At 43.9% G+C, this 19250-nt stretch overlaps 1 protein-coding gene across 1 annotated transcript; it reads right to left on the bottom strand.

Annotated features, from left to right (window-relative positions):
- Window positions 1–4765: 4765 nt before the first annotated feature.
- Window positions 4766–19190, bottom strand: MUC17 (mucin 17, cell surface associated). The gene is made up of 11 exons (XM_090276797.1): window positions 18922–19190; window positions 15825–16013; window positions 15193–15323; window positions 14782–14840; window positions 12466–12617; window positions 11958–12026; window positions 11710–11872; window positions 10531–10692; window positions 10271–10368; window positions 6963–7042; window positions 4766–5326 (listed from the first exon to the last, which is right to left on the bottom strand). The coding sequence occupies exons 1-11, from the start codon at window positions 19115–19117 to the stop codon at window positions 5285–5287; spliced, it is 1341 nt and encodes a 446-aa protein (XP_090132923.1). The 5' UTR covers window positions 19118–19190; the 3' UTR covers window positions 4766–5284.
- Between the last annotated feature and the right edge of the window lie 60 nt (window positions 19191–19250).

The raw sequence follows: 19250 nt of genomic DNA, 5'->3' as shown, positions 1-19250 counted from the left end.
ATATGTGGTTTATGTTTTGCAGATCCAGTTCAAAAAGCCTTTCTCTTTACAAAAAGACTTGTAATCCTTTCAGGGCACACTGGGTTGAAGTGCCCAGGTTGAGAAGCTATGAATTAATGCATGTGCATGCCTGGCACCAGGCCTGGCATTTGTCAAGGGCTCAAAAATTGTTGAACTGTGTGACTGTGATCAGCACAATTTTGGAAGTCTAGAGATGCCACCTGGCAGGGGCCCATCAATGTCCTGTAACAGTCATAGAGAACAAGATCACTCAGTCCTCACCAGGCATAATGGTCCCTTTTCCCCCAACGATCCAAGATTTTAATCCTATTGAAATGGGGGTGGGGGAGAGCAGAAACAGCAGGCTGCAGTTCTATCCCACAAGCCAGACTCCAGGTGTTCCTGCAGCTGCCTTACAAGAACCTTGTGGCCTGCCACCAAGTTCAATACCAGTGAGCTCTGCTCTTGCCTGGCACACACAGCAGAGGCTGAGTCTGAGAGGCCTGAGAGGGGCTGCTGATGGCGGATCTTGAGTTTTTAACCTGGCCAGCACCTGCCCTTCAGCCACCACCCAGTGTGGAGGTGCTATGAGCACCCCAGCTCTGTCCACCTTCTTCCCCTGGCTCCTGACTTCTCTATCACCTGTGCCTTTGTTTCCCTCCTCCTCCTCCCAGACTTCAGCCTGGTCCCTCTGACCCACCCTAACTCCCATGATTGGGCAACTATTGGACTTGTTTTCCCTGGGTCTGCTGCTCTATTCACTTCTAAGGGCCCCAGTTGTTCTTGATCTTAGCCAGCCTCAGCCCCTGATGCTCCACCTTGATGCTGGCTGACCTGTCCTCGCCACCCCCACCACACACCGCCTCCTGACCTTGGCTGTCTCCAGGAGGCACTGTGCTAATCAGGCTGATTATCGCCCAGGTCCAATTGCACTTCCCCTGGCTACCACACACAGTAAATTTCCTTAGCTGCTGGCTCCCTGTGAGTCCTGCCTCTTATCGGGCAGCCTGCCTTAGGAAGTCAGCACTCCTCCACCCCCACCCCCACCCCTGCTTGCTGTATCATCACCGATGAATCAAGCAAAACAAAATTGTCACATCTTCCAAGGTCTAGTAAAATCTCTGGGGTTCTGAATGCCAACACCCTCACTGTCTTTGAGAGCTGAGTTTTAGAGGATGCTTTGGAAAATTATTTCCCTCATCTCTACACATTCTGAGGATGATCTAGTAGCATTAATTAGTCTTAGTTAATCATCAGGGAATGGTCCTTGAACTGCTAGCCTCAGTTCATACTTGTCCCATCCCCAGGATCTCTGGGTGACTGAAAGTGACGTGAGAAGACCCAGAGAAGAAAAGGAGGAAGACTAGAATGCTGTACTTATTCCCAAAACCAGGGCCTCTTGGGATGAAGAAAAAGCTCTGCCGATCATTTCTTCTGTCTTGATTTCTCCCAGAGAGAGGGAAGCTTGTCTGTGGGAGGAAAGGAGAAAAGAGGAAACCAGAATGTGTGTCTTTGGCATGCCCGACCTGTGCTAGATTCTATGGCCCAGAACAAGGTTCTTTCCATAGGATGGGAGCTAAGCATGCATGAAGCAATTAGAGAACAAGTAAGAATTCAATTATTTTGTGTTGACAGAAGCCAAAAAGGTCAGAGAAGCATGTGATGAATGTGACAGGAAATGCTTTTAAAAACATTGTGGAAATGAATCTTGATTCAACTAAATTTAACAACCATTAACAGCATCTTCTATGCACAAAGCACTGTGTTAGGTGCTATTGGGAACAGAGGGGACAAAGCTCCATGTGCGTCCTGTGGAGACAGATATGTAGGGAAGATTATCAATGTGACATAAAAAAATATACATAATAATGTTCAGGAGTGTTCTGGCCTGAATGTTTGTGTTCCCCCAAAGTTTATATATTGAAGCTCTAACTCCCAATATGATGGCATTTGAAATGGAGCCTTTGGGAATTAGATGAGGTCATTATGGTGGGGCCCTTGTCTAATGGGATCAGTGCCCTTACAGAGATACACCAAAGAGCTTGCTTCTTCCCCACCCCATCCTGTGTGCGGGCGTGCGCGCACACACACACACACACACACGCACGCACATGCACGCACGCACAAGCAGTCATGTGATCATAGAGTGAGAATGTGGCCATCTGCAGGCCAGAAAGAAAACCTTTACCAGAACATGATCTTGCTGGCACCCTAATCTTGGACCTTCAGCCTCCAGAACTGCAAGAAAATTAATGTCTATTGTTTAAACCACCTAGTATATGGTATTGTGTTATGACAGCCTGAGCAAGGCATAGGTAAGAGAGAGTAATTGTGAAGGGTTGTATCAGAGAAGAAGAGGAATTATAGTTGCAGGTCAGATCAGGTTCTAGAGAGGAAAGTATGAGAGGGGCATTTGGGGGCTGGAGAAGCAGCTGAAGGAAGAGGGTGGCATTTCAGCAGAACATGCCATAGAGGGATGAAGGCAAGATGGAGCCATGAGGGAAGGTGGGTCCCGATTCCAGGGACCTTGAAGACCACTCTGGGGAGTGTCAATCTTGCTGTAATAAGAGGGTGGAGGGGGTCAGTGTTTTTGAGCAGGTGAAGAGCATAACAGGGAAGGAGCCAGTGTCTGTGGCAGAAAAGAGTGACTGGCAGGAAGGCAGGCCACAGGGGGAGTAGCCCTGAGGCAGATACAGCGATATGCTGGGCCAGAGGTGATGGCCATAAAGAGACCTGCGGTCCAGGCAGGAGCAGCACCAAAGAGGAAGCCGTGGAACTTAGAACTGTATGCCTGGGGGGTGATGCAGGTGGCCAGAGGTGAGCCTGGAGGGATGGTTCTCAAACTCTTCTTTTAAGCCCCCCGCCAGACTCTCCTTTCTGTGCCTTGGTGTATCCATCCACCTTCAACCTTCTTTTGTGCATCTCTGTGCATTTAGATTTTTCTGTTTCTGCAAAGTGGCAGGGCCTCCCTTTCATCTTGATCCCAGTCAAACCCATTACTCTTTGAGGGTTGGAAGAGGAGAGGAAGAAGAGACTTAAAAGAGAAGGGCTATGGACAGAGAGAATTGTGAAGAGGGAAGCTGATGAAACAATAACTAGTGTTTTCTTTTTTTCTAGAACTTTCTATGAGCCTGGCTTTTTTCCCAGGGACTTTCCATGTATTAACCCAGTTAATCCCAAGAGCAGCCCCACAGGAAGGGCACAAAACTGATGGTCAGGAACAAAGACATGACTTGTTTATAATCTCAGCTTTACACCCACTGACTGCATGATCTCTGGCACGTTATTGGATGTCTCTTTGCCTCAATTCCCTCACCTGTATAATGAGGATGATGATTGTTCTCATTCCACAGGATTGTAAGGAATAAATGAGTTAAAATATACATTTGGCACAAGGTCATTCAGTTTTTACAGCTGAGAGAACTGAGGTACAGAAAGAAGTTACTTTCCCAAGCTCACCCAGGTAGCTGGGTAGCTGACCCAGTGTTGGACCTGGGCCAAATATGCATGTAGCCACTCTAGTCTGCCTGTCCCCGGAGCAGATGTGGGGAGAGAGCAGGAAGGGATTGAGGTGGGTAAAATGGTTTCAGATGAGATGTGGGGGGTCTGTAGACCTTTTAAATGCCCCTTCCCATGGCCACTGATGTCTGGACCTGTGGAAAACAGGAGGCAGCTCTGACAGTAAAGACACCCGGATTTGGTGCATGTTACAGACTAAACCTGTATTTTCCCCACCAAACCATATGTTGAAACCTAATTCTCAATATGATGGCTGGGAAGTGATTAGGTCATGAGAGCAAAGCCCTCCTGAATGGGATTAGTGCTCTTGTATGAAAGGCCCAAGAGAGCTCCCTTGCCCTTTTCATCATGTGAGAACACAGACAAAAGGCAGGTGTCTGTAAACGAGGAAGCAGGTGCTCACCAGACACCAAAATCTGCCCATACTGTGCTCTTAGACTTCTCAACTTCCAGAAGTGTGAGAAATAATTGTCTGTTGTTTATAAGCCACCAGTATATGGTATTCAGTAACAGAAGACTGAATGGACTAAGACAGCCCAGTTTTAGGAGCTGGAGACCTTGATGGCAAATATGGGAATGAACCAAGTGAAGCCTAAAGCTCTCTAATGGAGGATGCCAGGGGGGAATGGCAAGGAGCTGCTGAACAGTACCTGCAGATGCTCTGGGTGTCCACCATGTAGGGGCAGCAGAGCCTAGGTTCTTTCTTAGGTTAAGGTTTAAGTGGGGCGGTCTGTGGAAGAGACCTTCTAGAACAAAATGAACCCTGAGCTGAATGGAAGAAATAATAATAACGCATTCTAAAAATGTTAAAAATCTCAGTGATGAAGACAACTTATTCAGCAGAAGGCAAGACTGAGCTCAAATGGTCAAATACAATTTTCCCAAATTTAACCAAGGGAGTTAATGAGAAAGCTAAAAATAGAACCCCAAATGCCATTTCTTCAGACCTACAGAAAGAGCCTGTCTACACAAAGAGAACTTGGTTCTCCCTCAGTAGGAAGTGAGCCCCTATGTCATGTGAGTGAGAGAATGTGCACGGCATCCTGGGTGGACAGCAAGTGAAGCCAGGGAAGGTCAGAACATGGCACTCCATGTGGCTTCAGATTTCCTTCTTGTCATTTTGAGGCCAAATTCATCACACCCTACATCCTGGAGGAGAGAAGGGAAGGAGGAGAGAGCGTGGCAGGTGAGAAACAGGAGCTTGTATAGGGCATTGACTGGAGAATAGCATGGGAACCATAAAAAATTTAATAAAAAGTGCTTGTGTTGTTTTTATTTATTAAAATATACATGATTATATTAACAAGAAATAGAATCTGTAGACTAAAAGAACTTTAAAAATAATCATATTATATACTAAAAGAAAATGCTCTATATTTATAAAACATTTTTTTTTATGAAGGGGGAATGTAATAAATCTTAAACATCATTTTGTATAACAGAAAGTGGAATCCGCATTGGGCGGATCACCATTGTAAACCTGTTGATGGGAATGCTGTCCTTGGTGCTGAAGCTTGACAGAGAGCAGAAAGAACCTCCCCAGAATGAGCTGAAGGGACTTGCCTGCGTCCCGACAAGCCCATTGGAGCTCCCACGGTGTTTCTTTTAGAGAGATTCTCTGAACTGTGGTCTCTCTCCTCTCCCTCTTTATGTCTTATCATGTTCCTATAGAACACTCGCAATGGGGAAATGGTCCACCAAACTTAGCTGAACTGAGGTCTTCTTACTTCCAGACCCCACAGCTCCATGTGAGATTGCCTTTGCCTTAAACTGATGTCATCGTCACCTGAGGCCTCTGAATTTTGATCTGGAAAGAGAGTTAGAACCACATGAGGGCTGGGTTCATGAGAAACCTGGAATTTGGAAGCATAAGAGTCTTGGGACAGGGGAGGCACTCAGTTTAGAACTTATTCTATTACCTGGAGTCTAATGCAAACAACTGTATCCCTCCACTCTACCCAACCTCAAAATTAAGGAGGTTTAAGTGTGTCCTGGCTAGGAATTCACTTCTGCAACAAGGTTGGCTCTAGGGAAGATAACTAGTGCCTGAAGCCAATCACACTTCTTCTGAGGTGTGACTACTTTGAGGGTATTTTTTTGCCCTCAAATATCCATCCAGTTAAAATAAAAGTGACAATTAAAGAGTTCTCACTCCTTACCCAGTGACCTATCTTGGACTCAACCATAATGAGACAACCTGGCACTATATACCTCTTGAGGTGATGCAGTGCTATTATATATGATGTAGGCTTAGTAAAAATGATTAAGCTGAGTGTAATCAAGCCTGTGGACCACATTGCCAGTTTATAGGAAATACAGAAGATTGAAGGACAAGTTAAATGACACCATAAGAAAATAATTAGACAAATTCAGAATGTGTGGCATTCTTTAAGACAACCATATTAGACTCTTACAAAAACCAATACAGGTCTGGGCAAAAGTAGGCATACAGTTGTAAATATTTTCCAGTACAGTTGTACTATTTTCCATATGCACAACTATAAACTTAATTTTTCTTCACACCTGTATATTAAAAAAATGTAGGAGCCAGTCATAGGTTAAAAGACCAAAGAGATACAATAGAAATCAGTGAATGATATATGTAGTATTCACTTTTGAGAAAACTGGTAATAAGAGATGTTCCTGGGTATATTGGAAGAATGGATATTGGATGATATTCTAGAATTATTATCAACTTACTGGGTGTGATAATGGTATTCTGAGGTGGGTACTAATGTGTATAGCAACCAAGTGTCATAATGTTTGCAACTGACTTCCAAATGGTTCAGCAAAAATTCATATATATATATATATATATATATATGATATATATATATGACATGTTAAACATTGTTGATTTAGATGAGGTATATAGGTATTTACTGCACTACTATTTTGACTTTCATGTGTGTTTGAAAATTAAAATAGCCCTGGCTGCTGTGGCTCAGTGGATTGAGTGTCGGCCTGTGAGCCAAGTGTCGCTGGTTTGATGCCCAGTCAGGGCACATGACTAGGTTGCACATCAGGTCCCCAGTTGGGGGCGCGAGTGAGAGGCAACCACACAGTGATGTTTCTCTCCCTCTCTTTCTCCTCTTCCCTCTCTACAAATAAATAAGCAAACAAACAAACAAATAAATTCTTTAAAAAAATTAAAATAACTAAATAAATTGGCCACCAAGGACATTCTTTAAGTGCAAATGGAAACCTCTGAACCTGAAGCCTCAGGGGTCTAAAAAAGGTAGACCCCACCTTGCTGCTTAGCTGTCCTCCTCCACCTGCTACCATCCCAAGTTATGTCCATTTCCCAGCAGTGTAGGACTAGGTGATCGCCTTGACTAACAAATCATAAACATGACAGCTTTTCTGAAGATCCTACTATGGTAGGAGGGAAGACGGGGTCTTAGAGCAGGAGCAGGTGAACATCTCATGCAGACCTTTCTTACCTTTGTTTTAGAGTCTATGTCGCCCAAGTTGGGCTGGAAGTTACTATAGATGGAGTCCAGGTCAATGGAGTTCTCTTGTTCTAGACATGGAAGCAGATGGTTAGGAAGACAAGCTCTCATCTCTCCCTCTTATCTCACCCTCTGCTGGGTGAGAGGTGCATCCCTACTTCCCAAGATCCTGAGAACTATTGCAAACATGAGAGGCTACCTAAATTACCTGACCTCAGTAAACGGTTTGATTGGTTCTCAAAAGATGTAAAACAATCACATTTAAAAATTCAACAAAAACCTTAAGTTCCTTTTCAGCACCTTCTCAAGTTCATGAAGTCCATTAAGATATGGCCTGGCTTGGGGTGCCATGTGATGGCTTTAGGATATTGGCTGCCTCATTTCATGAACACGTGGTTTTTCTTTCATGTAGGTTTTCTACAATACTTTTAAATAAAGTTTTGATCATTTTTCCACTGAAAAGTCTTAAACATCCTTTGTTAAATAGTATTTCTAGGTGCTATATAAAGAGTATTTTTATATTATCTCTTTGTTGCTGATGCATAGAAATGCAATTCAACTTATAAAATTGCTCTTATATCTGGCAACTTTGCTGAATCTATTAATTTTAGTGATTTAACATTCTTTTGTGTTTCATGTAAGACAACCACATGAACAAATGATAGATTTATGTTTTTCTTTCCAACCTTTAAACACTTTTTCATTTTTATTACACTGATTAGGACACTTGGGACAATAATTAATATAATTGGTGATAGAGGACATTTGTGACTTGCCCCTGGTTCAATATAGGGGTTGACAAACTACTGCCTGTGAGCCAAATCCAGACTGCTACTTATTTTTATATGTCTTATGAGTGAAGAATTCTTGAAAAATTTTAAGTTGTGTATAAAGCTTTATTGGAACACAGCCGCACTTATTCATTCATTTATATATCGTCTGTGTCTGTTCTCAAGCATCATCAGCAAAGTTGAGTAGTTGTATCAGAGTTCATACAGCCCGCAGCCCAAAATGTACCCTTTATAGAAAAACTTTGCCAATCTGTGGTTAAATTGACTTTTAATGGTTTATCCTTGAGAATGATTTTGTGTGTTTGTGTGGATACCTTTACCAGGAAATGGAGATTCTGTTCTTAATTGGATTAGTTTTTATGATGAGCAGATAAGGATATTTATTAAATGCTTTATTTTGCATCCATTGCAGTGATCATATTTTTCTTCTTATTCTGGTAATTTGGTAAATTTATAAATAGATATTCTAATCTTGAACTAACTCAGTTTTCTAGATTAAACTCAGCTAGTCATGTTTTTTATACCTGCTGGATTTGGCGTGCTAATTTTTTGTTTAGCATCTTTATATCTATGTGCACAAGCAAGTTTGGTCTTTAAATTTACTTTCTTGTACTGCCCTTGGTTTTGCTATAAACATTTTTGGTAGGCTTGCAATGTGAATGGAGAGAATTGCCTCTTCTTCCAGTCTCTGAGTGAGTTTGTGTAAGATTATCAGTCTCTGCTCTGTCAATGTTTGGTAAAATTCACTTGTAAAACCAACTGAGCCTGGTTCATTTTAAGAAACAATTTTAGAACCATTCTGAATCTTGCCTAAGTTTATGGATTTGTTGGTTGGAAGATGTTTGTAATAGTCTTTTATTAGCTTTTAAATCACTGCTGCAATCATAGCCCTATTTCCTTACTCATTCCTGATGCTATTTGTATCTTCACCCTTTTCTCTTCATTAGTCATAAGCAGAAATCAGTCAATTTTATTGGTTTTCACATAACCAGCTTTTGAAATGTTGACCCTTTTTATTGTGTTTCTACTTTCTAGTTTGGTGATTTCTACTTTTTATTTTTACATCTGCATTCTTTGAAGTTATTTTGTTGTTTTTTTCCTAACTCTCTAAGTTGAAAAGTTAGCCCAGTGATTTCCAATTTTTCTTTTCCTCCACCAGTACAAGTGCTTTTAGGGCATAAGTTTCCTTCTGAGTTCGGATATAGCTATATACCACACATTTTGAAACCAAGTATTTTCATTATCATTCAGATCCAAGTATTTTCTAACTTCCACTATGATTTCTTATTTGGTCCAAAGATATAGGATTTTTGTTTTTGTTTTTCAGAAATATTTTTGTTATTGATTTCTAACTTGCATTGTGGTCAGATGATATAGTATAATTTGAACAAGTTTTTTGAAATTTATTGAGACTTTTTCCTGACTTTGTGTGTGGAGATTCTTATAAATTTTCCATATACTCTTACAATGAATGTATACTCTTCGGTTACTGAATGCAGTCTGTCTATGACAATTACATTAAAGCTGTTATTTATTTCATATGAAAGTTCCATATCCTTGATTATTTTTTGCCCCCTTGATCAGTCAATTACTAAGAGAAGGTTTTAAAAAAAAAAAAAATCTCTCACCATGGTGGTGAATTAATTCTTACTTCTAGTTTTGTCAAGTTTTGCCTTATATATTTTAAAACTGTATTAATAGGATTCACAAGTTAGGTTTTTTATATCTTCTTAACAAAGTAAACCATTTCTCTGTAGATACTGATTATTTTTTAAATAATTTTTTTGCTTTAGCACTTATTTACCCACAATGAATATAGCTACACACAGAACAACAGCTATTGCAGTATTTCTGTTTTGTCTTTTTCCATACTTTTGCTTTCATCCTTTCTCTGTGCTTCTGTTTTACATGTGCCTTTCATACACAGTGAATAGATTTTTAAGTCTACTCTTTTAATTGAAGTGTTTAGCTCTTGTATATTTATTATAGTTATTTATATGGTTGGATTATTTTCTCTCTTATTTTGTGCTACTTGTCATACTCTTTCCTTTTTTGTTTCCCCTTTCTTGCCTTTTTGTGAAGAGACTAAAATGTTTTCCTCATACCATTTTTTCCTTCTTTGAATTTAAAGACTCAATTTCTAGACATTTTAACATGTACATTTAATCTAACAAATCCTTTAGTTAATCACTTTACTGAGCTATAACCCATCTGTTAATGAGCTTACCCACTCCTAGGTGCTTATTTGTGTCCACATAGGCACAGTTTTGTGTTCTAGAGAAACCTACGACCTGTGACACCACCTCATGGTCTAAGCATGCTGTGCCCACGCTGGTGCCCCATCCAGGGTCTTGCAGGAGCCAGTGGTGGAAATAGGCTTGCAGACATGGAACCCAACATTTTAGAGATGAAAATGCTTTTCCTCTGCTCCTTCTGCCCCTCCCACATGCCTCAGATGTGTGTATTCACACTTTGAGTTATTTTGAGTCTACTGAGAATGTCTAATACCTTCAGAGATGTCAAAGCCAGAGTTTTGGAAGGTCCCAGGGGCAGATTTGCCCTCCTCCTCATGCCACTTGTACAGCTCAGTCACTTTGGACTTTTGCCTGTTGATAAACACCGGAGAGATCTGATTTTGAGCAGAGAATGGGAACAAAAATCTGGGGACTGGCTCTGTCCACCCCAAAGGATAACATGATTAGAAACAGAGGGATCAGAAAAGGAGGAGGAGCTGGAGGCAAATGGAAGATGCGGTGGCAGTGGCTCACCTTTTCACCTCTCTCCTGGAGCGGAATGTGAACACCAGGACGATGACAAGGACAATCAGCATCACTGCGCCCGCTGCCCCCAGGAGCCCGTACACCAGGCTCTTATTGGTGGTAAACTCACAGGTGTCCCCACTGTACCAGTGGGTGTCTGTGGTCAGGCAGCTGAGATGGAGAGAAGGAGTAGGTGGGGAGAGGGAGCCATTCAGAGTCAGGGCCAGCCAATACTAACAGTCCCAATCTTAGAACTAGCCCTGACCCCTTGAGTGGATAATGAGGAAAAGGTGATTGCTAGGATGCAGAGCAAGGAGCCCTGAGGAGATGAATACAGTCGAAGTCCCGCTTCCATGGGTGGGCCTTAAATAGCCCCAATACCCAGCCCTAGGCCTTCAAGTTCTGCAATCCAGACCTAAAGCAGCTGGCCCAACTCTGGGGTTTTGCTGGGTTGCACCCAGGAATTTGAGAACCAAACAAAGACCATTTCACCCACACATTAACCATTTTAGTTTTCAGCCTTCTTCTTTATGGGGAAGAACAGTGCCCCATGCCTGGTCCAGAGCAATTCCTCCTCTGAAGAAACTCCTCCTCCCTGGAGATGCCCTTTCTGAACCCTGTTCCTTTCCTCCCCAGGACAACCTGTAAACTCCTCTTCCAGGAAGCCTTCCCAGAACAACTACTCAGGCCTTTGCATATGTGCCAGTCCTTCCTCCATACCTGGTACTCCAGCTGGGGTCTCTTTGGTTTAGTTTCAGTAGGCAATGCCTGTCTTTGCTTTCCTACTCCCTTAGCCTTTACAGGCTTCCCACTGTTCCCATGTAGGTGTGATCTTCTACCTCCATTTCACCAGCAGAGGATGCTGATCTTTCTCTGGAGCAAGGCCCTGTCCTCCCCAACTGACTGAGGGCTTCCTGAGGCTGGGGCCTTTCATCTGCTTCTTCAGAGCTTGACATTCTCCTCAGCCTCACCAGATACAAACCGCAGGAAAAGGAGGGCAGCTACTGAACCACTCTCAGCCCATTCTGGACCTGGTCTTGGGGCTCTGGCCATGCATGACCTTTGTGGCTGGCTGCATTCAGAAAAGTCCAGGACTCACTCCACGACCTTGAAGTCTGGAGGAGCAGGGTCCCCAGAGTGGGAAGAGAGGAGGGCAGCTGGCCTGGGGCGGGGCAGTGAGACACTCACTAGCAACGCGGGCCACTGCGCTCCAGCATGCACTTCCCAAAGTGGCAGTCCATAGAGACGTTGAAGCCAGGTGTGCAGCGGTTTATGCAGTTTGGTTTCTGGTCCTTGTACTCCACAAAGAAGTAGTCAGCAAATTCTTTCCCAGCCTTCTCCCGACATTCCTCTGAGGGGGCATGGAGTCGCATAGTCAAGAGGCTGGGAGAGCTGCCTGCCTCCCCTGCTATCCCTGAAGCCCTTGGGTCACCTACCGTCAGGGTTGTATTCGCTAACCGAAATGCTTTGCACCTGGGTGGCATTCTTGTTGAAGCACATTAAGCCTGTGAAGGAGACACGAAGCCCCTGATGAGCTTGTTTAGCAGGAGACTCAGGTGGGGGGGGGGGGGAGCATTGGGGTGGTAATCAGTCCCTGCAAAGAGGAAATGCCAGCCTCACATCCAGTTATCCAGAACCATGACTCTCCAACTATCTTCTCCCATGCCCTCCTTGGCCAAGATCCCCACACTGCTTATTGCATTTAGAAACACGTACTTTGAGTAATAAGTGAGGCTCATCCTCATGTTCCTGCAGATTCAGGATTTAGTGCACCTACCTCTGCAAACACCTTTCAGAGCCTCTCTTGGCATCTGCCAGTCAGAGCGATCAGCTTTGGGACTGACTCCTGGTTTCTCAGTGTTCTCCTGCTCACCCCATCTGCCTCTCTCCCCTCTCCCACCCCAGGGCCTCCTCATGCCCCTCCCCAGAAGCCTAGGAATTTACTTGTGCAGTTATTGTCCTTCATTACTTGCTGTTGGGTTATATTCTTAATTTTTTCCTCCACCTTCTGGGTGACATTCTTAAAAACTTCCTTGTATTCTGGGGTGAAATTGGCCTTCAGGAGGACATCATGCTTCACCACCACACTGCCAGGACTGAGCAGAGAAAGAAAGATGTCCTTGGTTATCTTCCAGAGTGCTAACGGGTGCTCATCTCTCCAACCCTTTCCCCAGTCAGGCTTTGCCCTCTCTTCCCACATGGGAAGGCAGAGCTGTTGGGGGATGGTTGAAAATGAAGACCCAATGTCTATTGGGTGAAGGCTCCATTCCAGGCACTGCACTTGGCATGTCACTATTGGACCCATATCACCTGAAAGACTCAGGGAAGGCTCAGGAATGAAGATGGAAGGAGGGATGGCACCATGGAAGTGGGCGACCTTAAGGCGTTACTTTATATGTACTGATGCAGGAGACTGGACAGCTGCTGGGAAAGTATCCATAAGTGGCCATCAACCATAGGGGAGGAGGTTGCACCAGGGATTCCTTGGGATTTATGAATTTCTAGGTGGTAGGCTGCCTGCAGGAGGTCTGTGAGCCTCTTAAGACCATATGCAAAAATTTCAAGGTGCATATGTCCATTTTTCTTCTACTCCCTCAAATATTTTTCAATTCTAAAAGGAGTTCCTGATACCTAAAACATTAAAATTATTGTCAAAACTCTCTCTCTACTCTCTGCTCAAGAGTTATGAGAAGCCAGGGCCTCAGACATGCTCACAGCTTCCCTTTGCTTCCTTTCCTTTCCCCTAGTTCCCAATCCCTCACCCTCTGAGCAAGAATCACTTCCCTGCTGTGTGCTTTCTCACACCCCTCAGAGCCCAGCTGTCCTATCTGCCCAAGGAGGTGGAATAGAGGAAAACCCGCAATACCTTTAGGCAGGACCATAAAGGCGCTGGCTCAGTGCCTGGTCCACAGAGCCCTTCCTCCCTCTCTTGCCTAAGAGGTTGAGAGACAGGTGGAGTACAGGGATGAGGACTGGCACTCAGAGCCCCCTACCCCACCCCAGGAGCAAAAGAGTGAGTCCTACAGGGTCAACACATGCCAGTCCCAGAGAGTAGTTTTAGGGGCAGAAAGAAAAACACTGTTCTCTTCCAGAGTAGCTGAGATGCCAAAGAGCAGACATGCCTTGCCCCATGTTGGCCCGGCACCTGTTGTGCACGCAGCCTGGGAAGGGACTTGGGAACCCCACCTGGTCCTACCTGAGGTGGCCTTCATTGTGTGGCAGAGAAGGTCTCAAGTTAGACAGAATTGAGATAGGGAGAAAAATGAAGGCCGATAAACACAGTTTTTTTCTGTGCCTTTTGTAAAAAAAATTTTTCTTTTGGTTATAAGTTCCTTTTGAAAACTATCAGTGATGACTCTGTAAACCATGAGAAAGGCTGTCGCCCTGTGTTCCCAAGGGTTTCATGAAGTTGGGGTCAGTAACAGGGTAAAGATTCTGTGAGGGCAGAACCCTATCCTTGGTGAGCAGAAGTGAATACAGGACAACTGTGAACTTGGACATCTTTTGTCCTGGGGGTTTCCCTTTGCAAGCTAAGTTATTTAGTTACATCAGTGAAGACTAATGGGGTGTCCATCATACAAGCTGTAGCCTCCAGGTGTTCTTGTATGTTGGTATCTTGTCACTACCACTCTATAAATCACCCCTCAGACAACTCACTGTATCTCTTTAAGCCTCAATTTCTTCATCTGCACAATGGAAACAGCCCTCCTGGCCTCAACACAGGGTGGTTATGAGATTTCATTTGGAAAATGTATGTGAAACTATAATTGTTGAAGGGTTTTATTGGCTAAATTGTGTTCCCTCATATCCATATGTTGAGGCCCCAGTTCCCCAGTATCTTACCATATGGGGATAGGGCTTCCACAGAAATGATTAAATTAAAATGAGGCTGTTAGGGTGGACCATAATCCAATCTGATCAGTGTCCTTATAAGAAGAGGAAATTTGGTTACATGAAGAGACACCAGGGATGTACATGCACAGAGAAAAGGCCATGTAAGGACCTAGCAAGAAGACAATTTTCTGCAATCCAAGGAGAGATGCCTCAGAAGAAACCAAAGCTGCTGATACCTTGATCTTGGATCTCTAGCCTCCAGAACCATGAGAAATAAAGATTTGTTGTTTAAGCCATCCAGTTTGGGATATTTTGTTATGACAGCTTTAGCAGACGAATTCAGGGGGCATAGTTACAATTGTCTTTCTAATTATGACTTTCGCTTCCACTCCATAGACCTTCTTCCTAGCAACCTCAGATACTTACCTCAATTCTGTGATGTTAACCCCTTCATATTCAGGGATCCCGGAATAAACTTTGTCCATCTGAAAGGCAAGGAGGCCACTGTTATCCCAGAGGCCCCACATGGGGACCTGCTAGGCCTTTCCACAGAATCTCAGGAAAGCAGAGGATGGATATGCAACATCTCCCTGTCCCCCATCCCCTGTCCAAACAAAGTAGAGTCTTCCCAGAGACCAGTCCTGCCTCTAGGGCCCCTGGGAAGCCCCAGGTGGGAACTTGCTTTGTCTTCCCCTCCCTCCCTGGAAAGCCCCGAGACAATGGTGAGCTGAGAAACTTGCTCACCTCTAACTCAACCTTCATCTACTTTCTTAACCCTTAGAGATTCCTACCTGGGGAGGTCTGAGTAGCAATGAGGACTTGCTCTCCCAGGCCCACCTGTTCTGTGAATAGCTTATTGAATTCCTGGAACTTCAGAGAAGACCGGTTTCGTAGATCTTCAGTGAAATTGTTGCTGGTCACTGTCACACTCAGTTCCATCTGGGCAGTGACAGTCTCTGGAGGAGGCTCTGAGGGGGTCAGACAACAGCATCACTTACTGAGGGCAGGACCCACTGAATTTCCTACCAAGGAGACCCATACCTCTAGTGACTCTGCTCTGCGTGGGTGAGTAGCCTAGTTCCCCACCCCAACCCCACTCAGATCTCACCAGAGTGCCCCTGGAGAGAGGGGTACACTGTACTCCTCATGACTTTGCAACGGAGCCCAAGGGACCTTGGGTCTTATATTCTATTAGAGAATTCTATACACATTTTGTATTCTGCTCCATCATATACTCACTTATTTTGAGTATATTTTACGGTAAAAATTCTGCACCAAATTTGTATTTTGCTCCAAACTATACCCTCTTGATTTATTCATTTAAAAAATATTTTTACTTTCTTAGCACTGGGTAAAATGGTTGACCCAGGAAAGGGTCATATTTCTAGCCAAGAAAGAGCAGGAATGGGTGCCCAGCATGGAGGTGGGTTCCAGGGTTGGGGAAGAAAGAGCCCTGCAGTTTTACTCACCTATCTCAATGGTCGAGACCACCTCCTCACACCTTGGTCCATAGAAGAGGCTAGTACACACACACTTGATCCCATCCCATGTGCCTCCATTCTGGCAAACTACATCCACAAACTGGCACTTATCTCCTTTAAAGCCAGTGGGGCATTCACAGGCCTTGCCATTCCATGTCCCTCCATTGAGGCAGGTCACTGAAAGGGACAAGATCTATCTCAACCACATGTATTTACACAGTACTTTATAGCTCACAACATATTTATACAGACCACAGTCTAACTGGATATTCTCATGAGCCCCCGGTGGGCCTGACAGTATCATCCTCACTTTACAGACTGGAGAAGTAAGGTGGAGAGAGGCTAAGATTCCACATGGAAGCAGAGTCGACCTGGTTGTAGAGACCTATTTTCAGCATGCTTTACTTTAGCCCCCAAAATCAAGGAAAGAAAAACCTAGTGTGAGAAGTGGGGGCAACACAGTCAGGACTGAGGATGAGAAAAAGGGATACAGTGACTGAGAGAATTCAGGGGGATTTCGTCAGTCTGGAATCCACCAAGCTTCAGAATGAGCATGTCATTCTCAATTCAATGCCTGGTTCAGAAGAGCTTGTCCTGGACATCATTGCCATTGTGACTGTTTCTGACTCACTCTTAATTTGCTGGGACATGGAGTTTGAGGGAGGAGTGTAGACTTAGTTTTAAAAAATAGGAAGTGGTTATAGACAACTCTCAAACATCTATGCCAACCAACCTGGAAAATCAAAAGTTCTGCTCTTTTTGGCTTTTCTTGAGAAGAGCTGTGCCTATGCAGACCAGTATTTGAGGTGTGGTTCCCACGGGGAGGCACATGATATGTTCATGCACTCTATGAAGATCTGTCCTACCTCCACCTCCTGGTCTACCCCTGCCAGACTCATAGAGCAGGGGTCACACCCACAACAGTCACATTAAACTGCCTGTTTATAGCCTTTGGTCCAAAATATTCAGGAAGAAAGGAAGAGATGACTCAAGAGCCCTGGGCACAATGGAGACCTGTAACTCCTCTCTGTCTCTGACTCTGTCTCAGTCTCTGTGTCTGTCTCTGTCTCTCTATCTCTCTCTCTCATTACTGAAGAATGTCCAGACTTAATCTAAGTGCTTAAGCCCAGGATTGCGAGTAAGGCTAAAGCAGCTGCTGGGTATGTTCACCTATTGCCCAACAGCCTAAAGAGAAAGCCAACCACCAAGGGATAGGAGGAAGACAGAAGGGACCATCTGCCTTCAGGGAGATGACCGAAACTAGCTTTGGGCTCAGCAGTCATGCAGCCACCTGGCATTTACTGTGAAACACCTGCGGGGCTGCCTGGGAACACAAGGTCTACAACTCCCTTCTGAAGGTGCTCAGCCCACCACCTAAGAACCAGAGAGAACTCACCAAGACAAAGATACATTGGAGAGAGACCAGAGAACAAAGGCACAGAATAGAAAGGTCAGGCAAAGCAGAACTCAACGGAGGAAGAATTTACGAAGTCCTGAGAAAAAGCAGCAGCCAAAAACTGAAGAACAGCCTCTTATTTTTATCAGTTCAAGACAGACTGGGAAGTGGCCTGGGAAGACACAGGTCATATGTCTCTGAGCGTATCTATAATTCATTTAAATCAGGAAATCTTTCAATTAGATTAACTAATATACAGTAAGACCTCAGTTAACATCATATATAGTTTCTGCAAAGTAAAATAATGTATAAAAAATTGACTTTACCATAAGCTGACTCATATGAACAAGAGTTAAGTGCCTAAGGCATCTCATTAATGTTAGAGTAAAACCACGTTGAATGTGACATAATTGGAAGAACGAATGAAGAACTGCTGTACTTCATTCAATGCACGCCAAATAGCCTTTCCCAATCTCATGATAATACTGACAGTATAATGGTATACCATATAATATATACCATATACTATATATAATAAAATAATAGTATATTATAGCAGTAGGTATGAATGAGAAGGAAAACTCTGACTCCAAAAAACCTCCGCTGCCTTGCGGCATACCTCTTCAGGGGAAAGGCTAAGGGAGTAAACCCCGACAGAAAATCCGGAGCCGGAGTCCCTAAGGCGGTTTGACGTTGTAGTCAACACCGGCAACTCCTGCGGCGCACCTGAAGCCAAGCTGTATTGACTCCGTCTTTCCCTTGGACCCTTCAGCTGCGAAGAGAGGGGGGGTCTGCTGCATGGGCAACAGCAGACCCTCCATATCACCCTGCCCAGGCTCTGTAGCTTCAGCTTCACTGGAGAGGACACTCCAGCGTCATCGCAAGATGTCGATTCAACACGGGAGGAGACAGATACCGTGTTACCCCCAAGTCGGACTGCACAGCCATTCTCGGCGGTGCAGATAGACTCTTAAGAAGCTACACCATCGTCTCTCGAGACGGACGGCTGCCAATAATATGATTGAAGTAGGGCAGGTCTCATGCTAACTAGACAGAGAGAGCTAAGTGAAAGTTCTAGAGTCAAAGAAAAAGAGATGGAGGCATAAGGATGAACATTCAAGAATATGAAAGTAGAGTTCAGAGTGAATTAAAATGAATGTTGTTTGTTCCTATGGTGAATACTCAGAGGATGAGTTAAAACAAAGTAAAGTGAAAGGTGACTAAAAGAGAGTTGCCAAGAGTACATTTGAATACACTGCCAACATGTCCTGAAAAACAAAACACAAAAAAAATTTCCATTTAAACATTACCAAGAGTAATAAGGAAAGCTTCTCAAAAAGACGTGAAACTGAAAATGTAAGAAAGAAAGTTAATAAAATTATAGTATATAAAATGCAATGGGACAGGTATGTGCAAAGTATAAAAGGAAGGAAAAAAGATTTGTGGACCCATTACTGGGAACTGAAGGTAGGTGCCCAAGCTAAGAGAACAAATTATGTTGTAAAAAAGATTGGCAAAGGGAAAGAAACAAGAAACATAAACAGAAACGAAGATTGCGATGGTAGGACTGCAGAAGTAGTTATCTAACGGATCACAGTAACAGCAGAAGAAGACAACTCTAGAAGAAAAAAAGAAGACTGAAAAAAGGTGAATTTAGTCACTGAAAAAATGAATTCAAAAATTACTTACATGATGTGGTTCTCAGAGAGGTGGTGCTAACAGAAGTTATTACTGAGGATGTAGTAGACCCTACAGAGGTAATGCCAGGGGAGCTGGTTGCAGCAGTCATGGTGGAAAATGTGCTACCTTCCGTGGAGGTTGCAGGAGAAGTGGTGCTGTCAGGCAAAATGGTGGAAGATGCGCCAGCTTCTGTGGACAAGGTCATAGAGGTGACACTTTCAGTAGCAGATGTTGAAGAGACACTACCCTCCGTAGAGGTGGTCACAGAGGGGGTGCTAGAGGAAGGGCTTTCTGAGGATGCAGTGGGCGCTGTAGTGAATGTCACAGGTGTGGTGATC

Source organism: Furipterus horrens, unplaced genomic scaffold (assembly GCF_987537825.1).
Source record: "Furipterus horrens unplaced genomic scaffold, mFurHor1.1.pri manual_scaffold_5, whole genome shotgun sequence".
NCBI lineage: Eukaryota > Metazoa > Chordata > Mammalia > Chiroptera > Furipteridae > Furipterus > Furipterus horrens.
This window is presented reverse-complemented; position numbering and strand designations above follow the sequence as displayed.